An 18415-nucleotide genomic window follows, 5' to 3' on the forward strand; every position below is an offset into this window, starting at 1 on the left:
TAATAATCTCATCACTGAGTCCAAGTAAACGTTTACAAAATTTGAAAAATCTATTCGAGGCATTGGAGAGATATATAGCGTTCACAAAAATGTATCAGATGGAGGGACAACCCAAAAACACACTGCCTCCAGCCTGAGCTATCAACTGCACAGAGGCACAAAAATGCATATGACAATTGGGTAAGTTCTGCTTTCTCAAACAAATTTCAACATGTACAATAAATTGGGTTAAAACATGCAAAATCGCCCATATATGGCTCACATTCCAATACACAAAGTAAACAAGGCTGGCAGTGTTCAGCCTAAGCTAAAAACGTGATACACTACAAGCGGCCTTCTTGGGACATAAATAACAATGCAGAGATTTACAGTCCACATATACATAATCTCCTTATGAGGCAGCAGTTCTAACCTCTGAGCCACTGACTGTCTCTATCATGAGAAAAAAAGGTTATTTCACACTAATTTTCTCAGTCAATGACTGAACAAGGAATAGACCGAAGCCCAAAGCTTATTTTTGCTGATCTAATATCAACCAAAGGATAACCCAGAATAACATTGATACCAAAGAAATTAATGCAGACAGGAAGGCTTTTGTTTACAACTCGAAAAAGCATTTCTAATGTTTTTAAATACACAATTTCCACAAATTTAAAAAAGTGCACATTTTTTATACAGCCTATGTTGCGTTTCACGTGTACTGTATATGCAAGCTGTGCACAAAGACCCTGAAACTTCAAGAATGTAATGCTGCCTAGCACATGTTATTTTCCTCAGTAATGATGAAAATGCATACATTCAAAGCTTGCAACATAAGTGGTTTTATTAAAGCTCAGGATATTCCCTCTAATCCGCGAGGAGAGTGTTTAAATAAACCACAGATGGAGGCTGAGAGTCACAGAAGGGGGGAAACACCAGCTTGGCTGTCTGCATCTTTTCCACTCTATAACATTTAGTCCGGCCGTAGGAAACACGCCTTCACAGATACCAGGTGTACAGTTTAAACCACTAAAGTCGATCAAGACCTTCAGCACTAAAGTAGATCAAAATGATTTTTCTAATGGACCTCCAGATGATGCTGCTGGATGTGATTTACTTCATCCTGCGCAACTCTGTGCGGGCCGTCCTGCGCCCGCGCACCAAACCCATTGATGGCGAGCTGGTGCTGATCACCGGGGCAGGTGGCGGCCTGGGGCGTCTCTTTGCTCAGGAATTCACCAAGCACGGGGCAGAGGTGGTGCTGTGGGACATCAATAGCAGCTCCAACGAGCAGACAGCCAAGCTGGTGCATGAGATGGGGGGTACGGCGCACACGTACACGGTGGATGTGACCAACAGGGAGGATGTGTATCGCAACGCAGAGCTCGTGCGGAAGGACCTGGGCCGGGACGTTACAATGCTGGTGAACAACGCTGGAGTGGTGGCTGGGGAGCGCATGCTGGACTGTCCTGATGAACTGATGGAGAGGACCATGAAAGTCAACTGCCACGCCCTCTTCTGGGTGAGACACTTTGGTCAAAATGAACTATGTTGAAGACATTTTACCAATCACACCTAAAGTGTTGCCCGCCCACTCAGAAGAGAGGTCAAACAAGACCAAACAGGAGGTCCAGCTGCCCTTGACTTATTAATAATGCTAAATTTTAGAGCTGGGCAATATGGAATAAAGCAAATATCACAATGTTTTTCACCAAAAATGTTGATATCGATATTGCGATGATATTGTATGGTTGACTATTGGTGCTTTCACAAAATATTTACATAATGAGCTTTTTGATGAATAATCATCGGTAATGTGGATATAGTGACCAAGTCGTTAAAAACAAATAACAGAGGAGCTAGAACAGTCCAGAAAAGACAACGCTTATAATATTACAACATCTAAAATCTTTGATAAAATCTAGTGATATCACAATATCAGTATAATATCTATGTATTGCCCAGCCCTGCTAAATTTCCTAGAAGGCATTAAACATCTGTTTATTTTTTTATGTTAACCTTTTGAAACCTGGATAGACATCCGTTTTCTTGTACAGCGTTCAGATGCCTTTCACAAGCTATTTGGCCCTTTGAAACCTGAGCAAATTGGTCTGATTTCTTTTGATAACATGGGGAAAAAAAGGCAGGAAATGTCCCACAAATTTCAAGAAATTAGTAGTTTCCAAAGAAAATTACCTAAAATATAGTTTTAAAAAAGAGGATTACTAGAAATGATCCAAAAATAGGAAGACATGTCCTGAAAACTATATATAAAATTATAATAATTTTATATTTAAAATCATGTCACAGAAAAAAAATACAATACATACAATTATATATAATTGTATTAAATAAATACTTTTTTCCCTTTTGGTTTGCATATTTTCAAGTAATTTTCTTATAACTTTTTTATTATTTTTTGCAAACTTTTGTTTGTTAAGTTGCTTGTTGCCTTCTCCCCATGTTATTAAAAAAAAACAAAAAACAAAAAAACAATCTGCTCCAGTTTCAACCAGTTATCTCAGTGCAGGTTTGTAGGACAAAACTTTTATTCTATTAATCTGCTCATCCAGAATGATAATTGGTACTTTAATTGTGGCAAAGGAATAAAACTCTTGTTCATATTTTCCGATCAGTAGCTCTTGTTGAGAAAATTATTTCAACAAAAGACAGAGATAGAAACGTTTCAATTAAATTTTCAGAGTGGAAAAAGGGAGCACACCATCAAAACAGTCAATTCAATATCATTCAGATGCCATCCTCAGTGGATCAGCTGTGTTTAGCAGCAAATCACTGCCTCAATAAGAGAACCGAAGCTGGCATTTAAAAGTAACATAGAATTTATTTTCCCTGTAACTGATTAATGTTGTATTCAGTTATTGGTCAAGTAATTTGATTAATTTTGAGAGTAATAACTGAAACTAATTGCAAATTTCTAGTAACTTGCACAACAAACACATATATTATAGAATCAAGAGAAAGGTTGCAAGTCGTAAGCACTTTCCTTAATTGTTTGTAAGTAAAATTAACAATCGATTAATGTTATTTGAAAAAAAAAGAAAACATAAAAATGTTGCTTATTTCAAACAATACCAAACACCTTGTTTGGCACGAACACTACCTCATGCTTTGTCAGAAACAAGTCAGTAATGACATCTTAATAAAATATAAAGCTGCATACACACTGGACTGTTTTGATGGTGTGCCACCTTTTTTTTACCATTTCGTTTACAGATCTGTTAACACTAAATAATCTCTTGAAATCAATCAAATCTGCTTTTAGGTGGAACACAAAAAAATGATTCAGCATTACCTAGAAATAAAGCTTTTGAATTTCACAATAAACAATCTTTTCAGCATCAGCTGCCAAACAGAGCAGATTATTGTGCGCAGTCAGCGTGACACAACACGCAAAATGTATTGCGTTAATAGCTTTATCCGTCTCACACTATACACTATAGAGAAGGTTCCACACAGAAATCCTCTTAATATGTAGCTGCTCGCTTAACATAAGCTTCCTTCACATTGAGCAACATCTAAGTCATTATAAGTCGTATGATCACCGCACGGATTTGTTACCTTATTATAACTTGATGCCATCTTAACAATGTATGTGTGTGTGTGTGTGTGTGTGTGTGTGTGTGTGTACATGCCTCAGACAACGAAGGCCTTCCTCCCTCAGATGAAGGCCCAGAATCACGGACACATCATCACCATTGCCAGCGTCCTCGGCCTCTTCAGCACAGCTTGTGTGGAGGTGAACCAGGGAGTGAAAACATCACTGCAACTCTAAGATATAACAGATTTACTGTTACAGCCGTTCACACGCTTGTGTGCACAAGTCAGGAAATGAAGCAACAAATTCAAACAAATAACAGCAGTCTCAGTTGTTCTGGAAAATCGTAAATAACTATTAATATTTCTCAAGCTTTGATTTTTGTTTGAGACAGGATTACTGTGCCAGTAAGTTTGCTGCAGTTGGCTTCCATGAGTCTATGGCCCATGAGCTGCTGGCCGAGGAGATCGATGGAGTGAAGACGACTCTCGTATGCCCCTATATCGTGGACACAGGCATGTTTGAAGGCTGCAAGATACGGTATGTCAACAAAATTATCATACACTGCTTAATTTTAATCATATTGTACCATTAAACTGTATTTCCTAGAATCTGGATAGACTGATTCGAACCCAAGAGTTCATGACAGAATCTGAAAAAAAGCATGGCAGAGCAAGTGCTTATAGTTTGACCGTGGTTGGAAATTTAACTTTGAAAGCACTCTGTACAACTTACAAGACTTAAAGTTAAAGAAAAAAGCAGCAATGTATCTATACATCAATATACAAAAAAAGTCAGTAAAAGAACTAGGCAAAAGTATGAAATCAACATTATAAAATATCATTGTTGTAAATCTCAATATGCTTGTCACCGTCAGATCAAACCAGATATGCCAAGTTGAAAAGGTGTGCTCTCATATGGGGTTTGAAGGTCGAGAAAATCAATAAATATGTAATTTTTCACTAGGTTTGGGGGCACAATGTATCATTTTTAAAAATGCTGGACTATTTCAGAGCCTAAAACAATCATATAACAAAAACAGGAATATGGGTGTGTTGACTTCTGCCACCAGTGGCTGCTTATGTTTGCTGTCAAAACGCTGCATACTGACTCAGAAGTGAAAGCATGTTTGCCCTCTGGTTCCACTGACAGGGAGGAAGTGGAACTGCTCCTACCCCCTCTGGAGCCCCAGTACTGTGTCGAGCAGGCCATGAACGCCATCCTGATAGACCAACCATTAGTGTGCATCCCTCGCCTCACATACCTGCCTGTCATCTCCAGAGCGTATGTACAAAGCCACACCCTCATATTAACTCTTTGAATGTAGGCTATATTAAATATGTTACACATACTGTTTAGTATTTTCTTACTTATTCTTACTCATGTACATATCTGTTGGACACTGTAGCATCAAACATATTTTATATTTCAAAATTTACATATTAGTTTTATACATTGCATTGCAGTTCAAGCCAGACTTTACATACTCAGCACAAAATACATATTTATAATTCTAAATATTCACATACTACTACTAATTGTGTCTTATAACTGTATTTGTATTTTATATTTTTACATACTTTGTGCTGGCACTTATTTCTACTTAATATAATTCTCTATGCTTGGCATCAGAGCGACTGTAACAAACGGCAATTTCCCCCATGGGATCAATTAAGTATTTCTGATTCAGATTTCTGATAACCAGAGTCAATATTTAAGTCTGGTTTTTGTACACGTCCATTGCTTTGCAGCTGACGCTTAGTATCTTATGTGTCTTTGCAGGTTGTTGCCATGGGAATCAAACGTGGTCACGTATCGTTTCATGGGATCCGACAAGTGCATGTACCCCTTTATTGATTGCAAAAAGAAAGTTTCTAATGCTGCCATTGCAGTTGCATAATTGTACCCAAGTACAGTTAGGACAACTTTTGGGAGCCATAACCTTTAAATTAAAATAAAATTAATTAAAAAATTTAAAATAAAAAAAAAAACCATCATCTGCTGGTTTTGACAGCAGTGAGCTGAACTTCAGCAACATAATACATACGGATGACCAGAAGTAATGCAGAAGCCAAATGGAAGGTGCTTTAGATCTTTAGTCTGATCACTCAGAAGTGTGTACTAGATGACGACTCAGCCAAGTGGTCATCAGCACCCTAAAAACATTTTGATGATGTTAAGATAAAGTTTAAAGTCCCTTCAAACTAAGTTCATTATACACCTGTAAAATACTTAGTGACTGAATCCTGGACTGGCCAAAACAGGACTTGAAGTGTCTTAAATATCTATATCTTAATAATGTAACAGACTATTGTGCTGTATTATGTTTACATAAAATAAAATGACTGAAAACCACTAAACACACTGTGTGGTGAGAGCAAGCAATTAATGTACCTGTACTATTCACAAAACATGTAAATGAGCAAAGAAGTAAGGTTGTTAAAGGCGACAGTGGAACGATGCTTGTACTAAGTCAGGGGCTAAGAAGCAAGGATGAATTATTCCAGAAACGTATTTTTTTTCTCCACTTTTATCACAGATTCCTAAAAGGGGCTTTCCAGTTGGCCAATTTTGAAGCTACTGCACTTTCTCCCTCTACCTTTCAGATTATGCACGTGTCAATGCACACACAGTTTTTTCAAGTGCTTACAAGTGTGGCTAATCTCAACAGACAGCAGTGATACAGCAAAAGGTAATCACTGCGCAAAAATGTTTTCATGCAAGAGAGCAAGCGTGACTAATGATGAGGCATTTCCCACAACATAATGTAAGGAAGTGCTGTTTAAAATGTCTCCAGTCAGAGCGTCCCAGGCAGAAAAATGCAAATAGCAAACTTTTATAAGAAAAGATTAAGATATGTTTCCTGACTTTAACTTTGTATCAAAACTAATCACCTTAATAAACACCTAAACACCTTAATATTATTTAATGTAAGCACTTGCTGGCCCACTTACGATACTTTCCTACATGCGCACGTGCAGGAAAGTCTTACTTCCCATAGCAAACGTTACCACACTGTCACATAAACACATAACCTGTCCTGAAAAGGAAGACTTGGCTGAAGTTAGTCATGAATAAAGCAGCAAATTAGTTGTTTAAGTGAAATTGTCTGACTTATCATATGTCCTTCAATGTGAATATTGCGCAACACAACCTCGATGCTGAAACGATATATACTGAGCTTTGTTACGTCAACAGCTAACTAACAGAAAATGAAGAAAGATTATCCCCAAAAGATTACTGTAGCAATTAAGTTTACAACACAACAAAATTTGGTGATTTTTTAAAATATTTCAGTGATTTTTACTAATTTCATGACTTTTCCAGGTTTTTCCATGACCGTGGGAACCCTGCAAATGTTAACAGCAGAGGTATTTTATGGTTTCAACAAGGCATATATCACAAGAATCAGACCTAGGATTTGATCAAAACTTTTGATTTGAAGGACACAACTAAGAGCCGTGAAACATCAAGCCAACAGTCAGCTGTTGGTCAATGTCAGAATGATGGTGAGTATGTCTGTCGCCCTAGTTTTGGCGGTGTTTCTCATATCGCTGGCACTTGTTGGTCCTTGTTGGAGCACGTCGGAATTCACTGACTGGCAGTTCATCTCAGCGCATGAGAAACATAAGTGAGGAAAGCAGAAAAGCTGCTCAAGTCAGGAGGGAGCCTTTGAGCTCTTTAGAGACAGTTCATGATTGTGTTATCATAAGCTGCCACATGGTAAATATCCTTTGTTCTTTAATCACCAGGTTGTGTTTTTAATGTGCTAACTAGTTAACTGGCTAACCTGCGTTTTGGATCTATCCTGATGGTCTTCCCTTTTTTAATGAATACAGACTAAAACCATCTGCTGGTATGAAGTTATTTTCTCTCACGCAGGCGCAGAATTTAGGGGTTAGTTGGCCGTTTATTGTTTATGGTTTGGTGTCTGGGCCTTTAAATAACTCATTGTTTAAGTTTTTTTTTTACAGTGTTAGAATCATTAATTTGGAAAGAAGCTGACACAATAAATAGGATTACATAATGATGATACACTGAAAGCTGACAAATTATACTGAATTATAGCATAGCCCTTAATATCCTATACTTTTCAGTTGTATTTTCCACCACTGGCAGGTAAATAAAAACACAAGATAACTAAGGTCTTTGTTTTGTGCACGTAAGCACGTAAAGTTTAATTACCATGGGGAGCGGAAAGAGAAGGGAGGCTGACATAAAGGGAGGAAAAGGGAGTATCGGATAAACTGACGCAACAGGGAACCGTCCCTGCCACACACAGCAGAGACAACGTCACATTACATCACACGCTACATTTATTCACAAATTCTTCCCAGCCCTACATGGTAATGTCAATAACACTTCACTTGTGGTTGTTGATATAAAGCACTCTAGGAAAATCAACAGAGGTTCGCCAGCTGCACCCTAGACAAAGATGAGGTCCAAACCTTTATAGGATCGTGTTTAATGAACTACCTCAGCGGGGGATAAAAAGTAAAAGACTTAAAAACAAGAGTTAGAAGGTCTCACAGACAGGAAACAAGTTCTAGGCAAAACAAAAACAGAATTCACAGTTAATCGCTTCTTTTTTTTCTCCAATAAGTAAACCCCCAACTCATTGACTAGGATGCAGCTACTTTTTCTACAAAGCAACAAAATAAATACTGTGAACAATTAAACAACATCAAGGGGAAGAACCCAGTTTTTTTCCAATCAATCTTGTTTAACTGTGAACGTTTTGGAACGATGAATATGGACAGTGATGATTTAGAGCCTACAGCGCTCAAAGCTCCCTGTAGCCTTCTAAACTAAGAACACAGTGTCTGAGTTTTCTCTAGTGCTTTTACAGACAACCAAACCTGATCATCTAAACAGTGCCATCCAGGGTCTGTGCCAATGTGCTTGAGTTAGCCTGTTTGAGGTGCAAGTCACCTTCGATTTCCTGCTTGCCACACCTGTGGAAAATAAACACATATAATGTTTGCAGTTAATCTGTCCCAAAATATTCACTTGATGGCTGTGTTTACGTACACCAGACTTTATTCATTCGAATGTATGTAATTATTAGGCCCATAGGCCTATAAACACATGCACAATGGTGAAATGTAACTTGGTACATTGACTCATGTTTTGTATTTAAGCACAAATTTGAGGTATTTGTACTTTACTTTAGTATTTTCTTTTCATGTCACTTACTACTTTAACATTTCAGAGGGAAATACTGTTCTTTTTACCTCCCTACACTGTATCTAACAGCTTTAATTACTTTACAGATTTAGATTTTTTTCATGAAAAACAAAAAATATGATTTTTTTTATATCAAATAAATTACCTAACAGTGTGTACAAGAACAGTTGCAATGATTAGTTGATTAATCAGACTATTGATAGAGGATTAATTACAAACTATTGTAATAAACATTTAAGTCTTTATCTTTTTTAAAAAAATATGTTTTTGTTTTTTTCCATTGTTTTTAAAAAATTTTAAGGCTATGAATGTTTTCCTCTTTATTTTTGTTTTTTGGCATGATTTTTTTTTTTTACACAATTTGGATTTTTTTATCAGGGTATACCCCAACCAGGGTTATTAAGCAAAAGCTGAGCCTTCTATTTATGCTATAATTATCAGATTATTTCCCAAGGTTCCCTGGGAAACATGCAGCGCTTGGAAAATTAGAGAGCACTGCTAAGTGAGGCCCAGCATCTCGAGAACAAGGCATTTCATGCTGACTGAAGTATTTACACTAGGCATTTTTATTCTAATTACTCATTATGATTATTAGCAGAATCTTTTTTGTAAACACAGCTTTATGTAAGCAGAGAGAGAGAGTTTGTCACAGCTTACCGAGAAACTGGTCCATTTCCTGTCCTTTCATTTGACTGCTGGTCCAACTCCGAGAGCAACTTCAATATATTCAATGCAGCCTGCAGAGGTGAAGAACAGCATGAGTAACTGCAGTGATCATTTCTAAGAGGCAACGACTTCTCATCTGAGTAAACCCCGTCATGTTAAGCTGCACGGTCTGGGTAGTAGGTATTCGTCCATAAAAGGGAGTGGGTGTCCAGGAAGCACTGGCACTCACTGGTGTTGCGTCCAGTTGGACATGATGTAACATTATGTAGTTAAAAAAAAACAACTCACCATATCATGACAGGATTCTACATCTTTCCCAATCCCATGACTGATGAGTGGTGTCTGGGAGGAGCAGTTAATCAGTGACACAAACTCATTCTTATTGTTTTTGGGGAAATCTTTGTATTCCACCTGCAAGCAAATGAAAATCTTTCAATTAATCTTCACAATTCTTTGTTTTCTTAATCACATGTATGCTGGCCAAAGCAGAACATGCTGTCAGTTACCTGCAGGCCCTGCACCGACGCAAGAAAGCTAAGCTGTTCCGACGGCCTGGTGAGAGGTCCGTGGGGCAGTTGGTTCAGATTATTTTTGTTCTTTAGGATAGTCTCAGCAGTCAGTGATGTCCCTGCGTAAAGCAACTCGTTTGCAATCATGGCAGTGACTGTGGCCTTGCCTGGGTTGGGTACAGCTCGACTGTAGTCCTTGGCCTGGGATGCTTGGCAGGCCCCGACTGCTTGAGCCACTTCAGGGACCATGGGCAGGATACCTGCAGGCAGCTGCTGATGGCTCAAGTAAGGCATGCGAAAGTCCTCCTCCTTGGAACCTTGAAAGGAAAAACACATAGGTGAGCGGCGCATTAGCACAACAGAAATGACAGAGTAAATCACACAATAAACCACTGCCAAATATGTGAGTCTGGTAGATATATTGTAACTTACTCAATGCCACGTCCTCTACAGAGCCAGGTTCAAAGAAGGTCACTTTACGCCCATCACCAGGTTTTTTCACTGGAGTCTAAAGATTACAAAAACAATAAATGTACATGAAGGACAGTGTGTTACGGATGTCTTTCTTGTCTGCTAAGTTAACAAGACTTGCTCGAATAAGGTTCAGCAGTACCTTTTCATCAGTTTTGAGTGCCGGTTTCGGGGGCTGAGGCTGAGGCACTTTATATCCCAAGAGCTCCAGCATTTTCTCTGCTGCGTTCCTCTTGGCCACCTTCTTACTAGGTCCCATTCCCTCTGCAGTCTGGCCGCACACTGTCACCTGTACCAGAAAAACAAGCAGCAAACACAAGAAGAAAAAACTGAATTTAAATTAGAAATTAAAAAGCAAATCCAGTGGAAAACTGAGACAGGTGTGGCGAAAGTCACGCTGAGGGCATTCCTCTGATGATGTTGAATCACCTGCATGACAAACTCCCTGCGGCGAGGTAAACCTCGCTCTGTCACCATGCTGTACTCCGGCTCCTTCTCCTTCTTGGCCTGCTGGATCTGAGCCAGGCGGCTGATGGGATTCATTCCCTGGCCATATTCTGGGCTGGTCTGCAGCTGTTGGTGTTGACAGGTTTATCATTACTTAATTAAGAGCCTTCAGGTCTGTAATGATTATATGATTGCAGCTTAGTGGTTATGTTAACGGTTACGTTACCTTGATGATGGATTTGGTTTTCTTTTTGATGCGTGGCAGCGTCTTTTCTACACTGGGTATATGGGGTAGCCTCTTCAACTCCCCCAGCACCGCTGCTGCTGCCAGCTTCTTAGCAATCTTTTTACTCTTTCCCTCGCCTTCTCCCATGAATTCCCCAACTGTAACACATACTACAAAACTCTTCATATGGGGAGGGCCTTCTTCCTTTAAAACCTGGAAAACATAATATAGAAGAGCATTTTGGTTTTCTATAATTAAAATAGACACAGGGTTCCCACACAAATGTCAAACTTTTCTGTGACTTTTCAAGAACCCAAAACATTTTTCTTCCTTGCCCAGTGTTTTTCAAATGTATAAGATTCAATTATAATATCAGTGTCCCCAATGATGTGTTCAAGGACAGTCAGAAATTTGATAATCCAACCATAATTTCTTTTTTTACAGTATCTGGCTGTCATAACCGGTGTAATTTTGTTGGTTTTTCTTGAAGGAAACATGCACTACAAATCTGTTTTCTTACAAAAAGTGTTTTCTTTTTTTTTTTTTTTTAATTGCCAAAATTTGAATTTAAAAGAAAACTTTCCCAAAATTTTTGAGAAAAAAATCATAGCCAAATTAAAAAAAAAAAAGAAAGTAAAAATAAACACAAAATGTAGCCGTTTAAGCTGTATGCCTATCCCCTCAAGCCAATTTATTACAGACAACAAACTTAGATTATTTTTTTCAAAAACTTTCAATGGTTCTTACTGCTCCAATACTTTTCCATGCCTGGGAAATGTTATTGCAAAATAAATACATTTAACTAAACTCTTGCATTCCTACTAACATCCATAAAAAGAAACATATAAGTCACCTCAAAGTTGACAGGTAAGTTGCGTTTCAATGCAATTTCAAACACTTGACTGATTTCTGACTTGTTGAGGTTCTCCTCCTCCTCAGGCTCTCCATTCATCTGTCAGGAGCAGAAAACATATTAAAGAAAGAAAAACAATAAGTATGAATAAAACTGCACAAAGGCTTTCGAGCATCATTTCATGCTGAATGTGCATTTCTTTTCTCACCACTGGCAACTGCTGCAATATTGGCTCCTTGTGCAGCACTTTCAGGGCCTTGGCAGCAGCATCATGTTTGGCCAACTGCCGTGTGCGTCCCTTCCCAATAAACTGCTGGCCTCCGATGGAAAGCTCCATGTGGTATATCATTGGTCCCACTGGAGGAAATGGGTAATAATACCTAGACACACAAAAAATAAAATGGCACATTTTTTCCAACTCAAAAAGAGACTTAATGAGATTCATGGTTCCCACACATTCTCATGGACAAATTTACAAGGTACAAGGTAGAAATTAAAATTTTCCCTAAATCCTGCTATGGCACAACATTTTTCCATGACTTTTCAAGGAAGCATAATAAAACTTCCATTTTGCAAAAGCATATGTGTCACTATGTCTGCGGCACTTGCTGGCCCGGTTACGGTACTTTTCTACTCACTCACACACACGCAGAAGAGTCTTGCGTGGCCACACTATGTCACATTTGAATGTAAACAGTCTTCAAGGGGAAGGCCTAACTGGTATTAGTCACAGAAAATGAAAACCATGCCAGTTTTCCATATCGTCATTGTCAGGCGCAAACCTCGCATCTCCACATTTTACTTTTTTTTTTTTTTTTAATAAATTCTATTGGTCCCCCTCTAAATTGATCAGTGGGTTTTACCATTTGGTTTGGAGGTTTGTGCCCGACAGCAGCGATATGTATCAAGCAGAAAATAAGTTGTTTGAGTTAATTTGCCTGACTTGACAACATTCATTCTTCGATGCAACTACTGCACATCACTATGTTGATGCTGAAACAATATATCATGCAGCCATAGGTCGACGTATTTTAGAGCTACATTTTGTCAACAGTGAACTTACAAAATAAAATACGGTATGTTACATTATGTGGAAGGTTGTCCCTGAGAGACCACTGTAACAATTTATTTTATTGCACACAAGAAAATCATGACTTTTCCAGGTCTGGAAAATTAGATTGCAAAATTTCATGGGTTTTCCTGGTTTTCCATGACCGTGGGAACCCTGGAGATTATTTAAAATTTGGACAACGTGGCAGAAGGTTCTTTTTTCTTCGAAGTAAAGGAAACTTACTGTTGCATAGAGCGCTGGTAAGGTCCTGGAGCCCGGACATTGTAATTGAAGTTTGGTGGTCTCATCGCCGGGTATGGGTCGATGGGTTTGTACATAGGCTTTTTACCAAGCTTCATACATAGTGCATTTAACTCCATGGTATGTGTCATGCCATCTACTGTAAGGCCAACACAAAGAAAAACAAACATGAAACTATATATGAGAAAACTCTTCTCTACCAAGTGTTAACAAACATTAAAGAGACTGCGACCAGGCCAGTGGGAAGAGCCCACCTGGGTTCTTGCCTGTGTTGCGGGGTGTCCTCACAGTGGGTTTAGGGAGCGTTGTCTCAGCGAGGGCAGATGCAGCAGCGGAATGCTGGGCTTTCTTGATGCTGGTCCCCTCTGCCTCCCAGTGCTGATCTCCCAGTGTGAGCCTAACTGAGAAAATCTGATAGGCACAGGACACAGGAATTACAACAAATTCTACATTTGGAAATGTGACAAAAGAACACAACAGCAGAGTTTGTCTCTTAAAAATTACTCTCAAAGTACCTTGGAGTGAGCTGGTCCTTGCTCACACAGCAGCTTATACTCAGGTTGAATCTTGTTGAAACGGGCTAACTCATTCACCAAACACATAGGGGTCTTCTCTTTAGGGTTTGCCATGTTAGATACTGTCAGAAAACAAAAAAGAGATCCAAAATATTCACAACTGGGCAAATACATGATCATGAACGTAAAAAAACAAAGAGCTGCTCCTACACGAAAAGTCTGACAGCAAATACACAAACTCTGAGAGAGAGACATACGGGGCTTAATGATCATTTGATAACAAGAAGCGTAAAATCCTAAATATTTCAAATTAAATGACCGTGGCGTACAGAAAGCCCTCAATAGACAGCACAATCTGAAGTAGGGTTTTAATGCAAGATGTGAATCCAACAAATTCACAGAATACTTTTCCAGTTGGTATATAAATAAATAAGTATTTCACCAATGAAAAGAGAGTCCTCACATAAAACTAGGCCTTTTTCTGTAGTAGAAAGCTGCATACTTTTAAAATTGGTGCTACATGACCTGAGAAAACAAGAGAAAAAGGACGCTTTTGCACAAAGGTAAAAAACCTACAACTACGAGAATGCATCACACCTCACCAGACACTCCCTCAGGTGAGTGACGTGATGTCGACTGGTCCAAGAGAAACAATGGTGGCCAGCAATCTTGTTTTACAGTTAAGTGGTAAGCTTACCATTTGATTATGTTTGTTTGGCCTCCATTTTCACTGTACAGGAAGCAGTATGGAACCAAGTTCCCTTTCAGAAAACTCTCACTATAACAGCTAAACACGGGCGTTAAACATGTTTCTGGAAACATTTTAGAAGAAAAAATAGAAGGGCAGTAACATGATCTTGATTAATATTTGATCAGCACTGCATAGTTTTACTGTTTGATCGAATTTCGATCTGAGTAACTCTCTTGATCAGCTGTATACTCCTTGTCCACACTGTTGGCTGCATGGGTGGTAGAAAATGCAGAATTACAGTCACCAAATGATGTAAAATATGTAATTTGGAGGAGTTATGGTGTTGGGGGAGGAGGGGTATCCAGGCTGGGTAGATGGAGGCAAGTTTACCATAGTTCATCTACACAAACTACCGACATTGTTTTGATTCAAACTTGGTTGAAAATCGGCCAACTATCTCTTTCAGGGGTGAAACAAAAGTGCTTTACTGTGCACAATTAAAAAGCCCTAAATAAATGGCAAACATGAAACACATCAAACAAACCGGTGGTGGTAGTGTAGGGAGTGGCTGAGCCCGCAGGTAGCGCAGAGCTCCTCATGGGCTGGCTGGCACTCTCAGAGGGTAGGGTGCCTGAGGCACAGGGGATGCTGTAGCCAGGCTGCGGCTGCCCCAGCGGCAGCGGGGCTGAGGCAGCAGGCATGGGGCTGGCTGGACACTGAAACTGGAGCTGGGACATCCTCGTTGGTCTATTTTAGTCAATCGTGGGCTGAGGTCAAGATAAGAACTTTGTAGCGCAGCAATGGTGAATGCCAAAGTGGGAGGAACTGTTGATTGAGGAGGTCTGAATGTAAGCTCTGCCTAGAAAGAAAAAAGATGTGTGAAGTAACAAACTAAAATGTGCCCATTTTTCTATATGAAGATTACATAATTTTCCATTCATCTAAGATGAAAACTGTCACAGAAACTGGAGCCTCCAGCACCAATACATAGAGTATTCCCTGGCAGAGACCTTACAAAGACAAAGCACATTCACATGTATGCACAATTTAGTTAGGACTGGAGGGAACCCATGCAAAGTTGGGGAGAGCATGCAAAATCTACACAGGAGGGCCCCAGCTGGCCGGGTAAGATTGAAACCAGCACCTCCTTGTTGTAAGGCAACACTACTAACTACTGAGCTTCACAGGAAGCTTCTGCACCCTTAAACTCAACTTTACACCCTGAAAATGGTGCATTTTTCAGATTAATCTTATGATTGTTAAACTAAAAATAGACCTATATGAATCCAATACACATTAACTTGGTAAATTCTAGGTATATTTTACTGTACAGACAAGGTTGGAAATGAACCTTTTTGTCCACAAGCCACAATGGCTGATGTATCCCAAAATCTACCAGCCATCTACAGATTAGCATTGTTTTTTTTGTTTTTTTTTGACTGGTGATTAAAGCCAATCCAGCAGCCCCTTGCATATTGTACCAGTATTTGGCTGGTGCTGGTGCTAATTTCCAACCATGCATGCAGATAAGATTTACAATACAATAATCCTCTGACATGATTTTCCAGATTGTTTGGCCACAGTAAAAAAAAGCACAATGCAGTGAAGAACAAAGCTTAGGCTATGTATGAAGCAGTCTTCTTAATATATGACAAAAAGCAACGGGGTGTGCAAAATTAACACTAAAGTCAATGTTTCTGTCAAGCTTTGGTTTCTGCACTGTTGTCATTGGTCAAAATTACAGAATATTTCTATCCTTGGCCATTATGAGTGTGCCACATTATTTCATTCAGGATAATACCAGAGTAACTTTTAATATGATTAACAAATCATATTGTGATAACATTCCAACATATTCACCTATGCATCATAACGTCACACAAAGCAACAACAAGCATGGCTGAGAGCAATTTGCTACAGGTTACTGTTGAAATTACAGATTTCTTTTTTTTTTTACTTAATATCTAAAGGCAAACTTATGTTTATGCTGACATATAAAACTATCACACTTAATTTGTTGCAGTTGTATGTTTTTGTTATTAATAATAAAAAACCTTTTTTATATTTTTCAGTGTTTTGTCATATCATCAAGGATAGAATTATCGCAAAAATATCCTAAAATATTGTGATTTCATTTTAGGGCCGTGCTGCCCACCCCTATTGGCCTTTGTGCAAATATTACACGTGAGGATATTTCTTATTTTAAGATGTTCCATCTGTGGCAACAGAGAGATAATTCATCATGAATTAGTTATTAGTTTCACTGTGATTTCTATTACTTACTTACTTTAAATTTACAGATAGGTAACTTACATAGACAGGAGCGCAAAAACAACTGACAACTCTGAAAGCTAACTTTGCATTGTTATATTCTCTTAAGCATCAGCAACATTCATAAAGGTCTCAGAATACAGACTATATGGCCCTAAAAATGCACATCAAAGGTACAGAGAAATGTGTGCAGGGTCCACAGGACGACACGCAGCACAACACAATTTTGGAGACACAAGAGGATGTGACAGAGCAAAACCTACGTTATCCCCACCAGTGTTATCTTTTCTTAGCCTGTCTCTCCACCAACATTTGCGGTACCCTGGTTGTCAATTTAGGATGCTGCTGATCCAAAAACGTCCTAATTATTTCCTCCTCATTCACGCTTGGGAGGTGTCGATTATTGTCTGGGTGTTGTGGGGCCCTTGAAGCCTTTTTTTTAAAAACTGTGATTTAATTAAACTTCACATGCACTGGTTTATGGTGTACCTCAACCCAACGTTACTAAATGTTGGCCGTACATATCGAGTGATTTACTGATAAAAAGTCAACATACATTATTGCTAACGGTGGTTTTAAAGATTAACCGGCAAGCTAGTTAGCTGTTACAAAACGGAGCTTCAACCGTTGCAAATATGCAAGGAAAATACCTCAAACATCACCGGTCTTGTTTATTTCCTTATCATTTCACTATCTGTGTGAAAGGACCTTTGTAGCAGACATTATTATTAGTATGACATTAATACGCTGTGAATTAAATCCGGCCGACGGGTAGCTATGCGAGCTTTCCCAGAGGACCACGTTAGCAAACTAGCGTCAGCTTTTTGGCAGTGCAGTAGCAGGGATGGACATGATGGAAAAACCTCTGTAAAAATGAACATTAACGCCTGAATGATTGCAGCAATTGTGTCTTAAGGAAGATGCACTAACAGCTAATTGTCATCAATACTTGACATTGGTTTATTAGCTGATTAAACGTCTTATTCTTGGAGTCTGAGAAGAGCCGGTTAACTTGCTAGCTAGCTGGCTAGCAAGCTAACCCCAACCCTCTCGGCAAGTCACTGCACAAAATAAACCTCACCTCGTCGTTCCTTAGGCTCAGATTATAGTTACTCCATAGTACATGGTGGTTTACTATGGTTTCCTTCTGTTAATGGCCAGTTCCAAGAGTCAGTCTATGATATTTTTGTATCAAAATGCGGGCGGTGAGGAGGTGGACATTGGGAGAACAGGGCAAACACTAAAGAGAATGGCCCTATCTTGATTCTCTCCTCAGGAAGTGACATCAGCAGAGCGGAAGTACTTCCAAAATAATGCAGGATTTTATGGATAATGAAAAGGCGCCACGGTTTTTTTTTTTCTTAAAAAAAATATGATAAGGGGCTGTTTGTCTGAGACTGTTGTCTTTTTGTTTTGTTTTTTTATTTCTCAAAAATACAATTTTTTTCAGTGGTGTGATGTAAATACATAATAATACTTTGTTAAGGTGTTGAAGTTGTCAGATTCTATGTTATCTGGGTTTCTGTATTTAAGACAACTTGCATTTTCACTCCACTATGATTCCTAAACAAAATGTATAGCCTATTTGTACTCCGCTACATTTCCCCCAAGCAACTTAGTTTCTTACTACTAAACAGGGAAGGTATAGAGGAAAAGAGGAGGGCCAGACAGACAAATGAAGGAGTGGGAAAGAATGAGAAACTGGATTTTGTTCTTTAAAATCCTTTAAGTT

General features: G+C 38.9%; 2 protein-coding genes across 4 annotated transcripts; one reads left to right on the plus strand and one right to left on the minus strand.

Moving 5' to 3' along the window:
- The first annotated feature begins 1048 nt into the window (after positions 1–1048).
- On the plus strand, positions 1049–5435 carry LOC121955379 (retinol dehydrogenase 10-A). The gene is made up of 5 exons (XM_042503316.1): positions 1049–1501; positions 3638–3736; positions 3930–4075; positions 4688–4819; positions 5318–5435. The coding sequence occupies exons 1-5, from the start codon at positions 1049–1051 to the stop codon at positions 5433–5435; spliced, it is 948 nt and encodes a 315-aa protein (XP_042359250.1).
- A 2248-nt stretch (positions 5436–7683) lies between these two features.
- Positions 7684–17949, minus strand: stau1 (staufen double-stranded RNA binding protein 1). 3 transcript variants are annotated; one of them, XM_042507407.1, is made up of 15 exons: positions 17765–17949; positions 14957–15267; positions 13722–13843; positions 13461–13617; positions 13189–13345; positions 12103–12274; positions 11895–11993; positions 11042–11254; positions 10798–10941; positions 10511–10657; positions 10330–10405; positions 9895–10214; positions 9677–9799; positions 9380–9459; positions 7684–8490 (listed from the first exon to the last, which is right to left on the minus strand). In XM_042507407.1, exons 2-15 carry the CDS (start codon positions 15147–15149, stop codon positions 8403–8405), a joined length of 2091 nt encoding a protein of 696 aa, XP_042363341.1. In that variant the 5' UTR covers positions 15150–15267; positions 17765–17949; the 3' UTR covers positions 7684–8402. The 3 variants fall into 3 exon arrangements, with proteins under 3 accessions (XP_042363341.1, XP_042363350.1, XP_042363336.1); XM_042507416.1 differs by having other exon boundaries at positions 13473–13617; positions 14957–15271; XM_042507402.1 differs by having other exon boundaries at positions 14957–15271.
- Positions 17950–18415: the final 466 nt, after the last annotated feature.

Source organism: Plectropomus leopardus, chromosome 2, assembly GCF_008729295.1.
Source record: "Plectropomus leopardus isolate mb chromosome 2, YSFRI_Pleo_2.0, whole genome shotgun sequence".
Classification (NCBI taxonomy): domain Eukaryota; kingdom Metazoa; phylum Chordata; class Actinopteri; order Perciformes; family Serranidae; genus Plectropomus; species Plectropomus leopardus.

Bases quoted from the DNA above. Each gene is read 5' to 3' on its own strand.
- LOC121955379 (XM_042503316.1), top strand. From the start codon at position 1,049: ATGATTTTTCTAATGGACCTCCAGATGATGCTGCTGGATGTGATTTAC. The intron at 3,737-3,929 runs GTGAACCAGGGA...TGTTTGAGACAG, and splicing joins TCAGCACAGCTTGTGTGGAG to GATTACTGTGCCAGTAAGTT. The intron at 4,076-4,687 runs GTATGTCAACAA...TTCCACTGACAG, and splicing joins TTTGAAGGCTGCAAGATACG to GGAGGAAGTGGAACTGCTCC.
- stau1 (XM_042507407.1), bottom strand. From the start codon at position 15,149: ATGTCCCAGCTCCAGTTTCAGTGTCCAGCCAGCCCCATGCCTGCTGCC. The intron at 11,994-12,102 runs GTGAGAAAAGAA...TGCTCCTGACAG, and splicing joins TATTGCAGCAGTTGCCAGTG to ATGAATGGAGAGCCTGAGGA. The intron at 9,460-9,676 runs GTGAGTTGTTTT...TCACCTCTGCAG, and splicing joins TAGAATCCTGTCATGATATG to GCTGCATTGAATATATTGAA.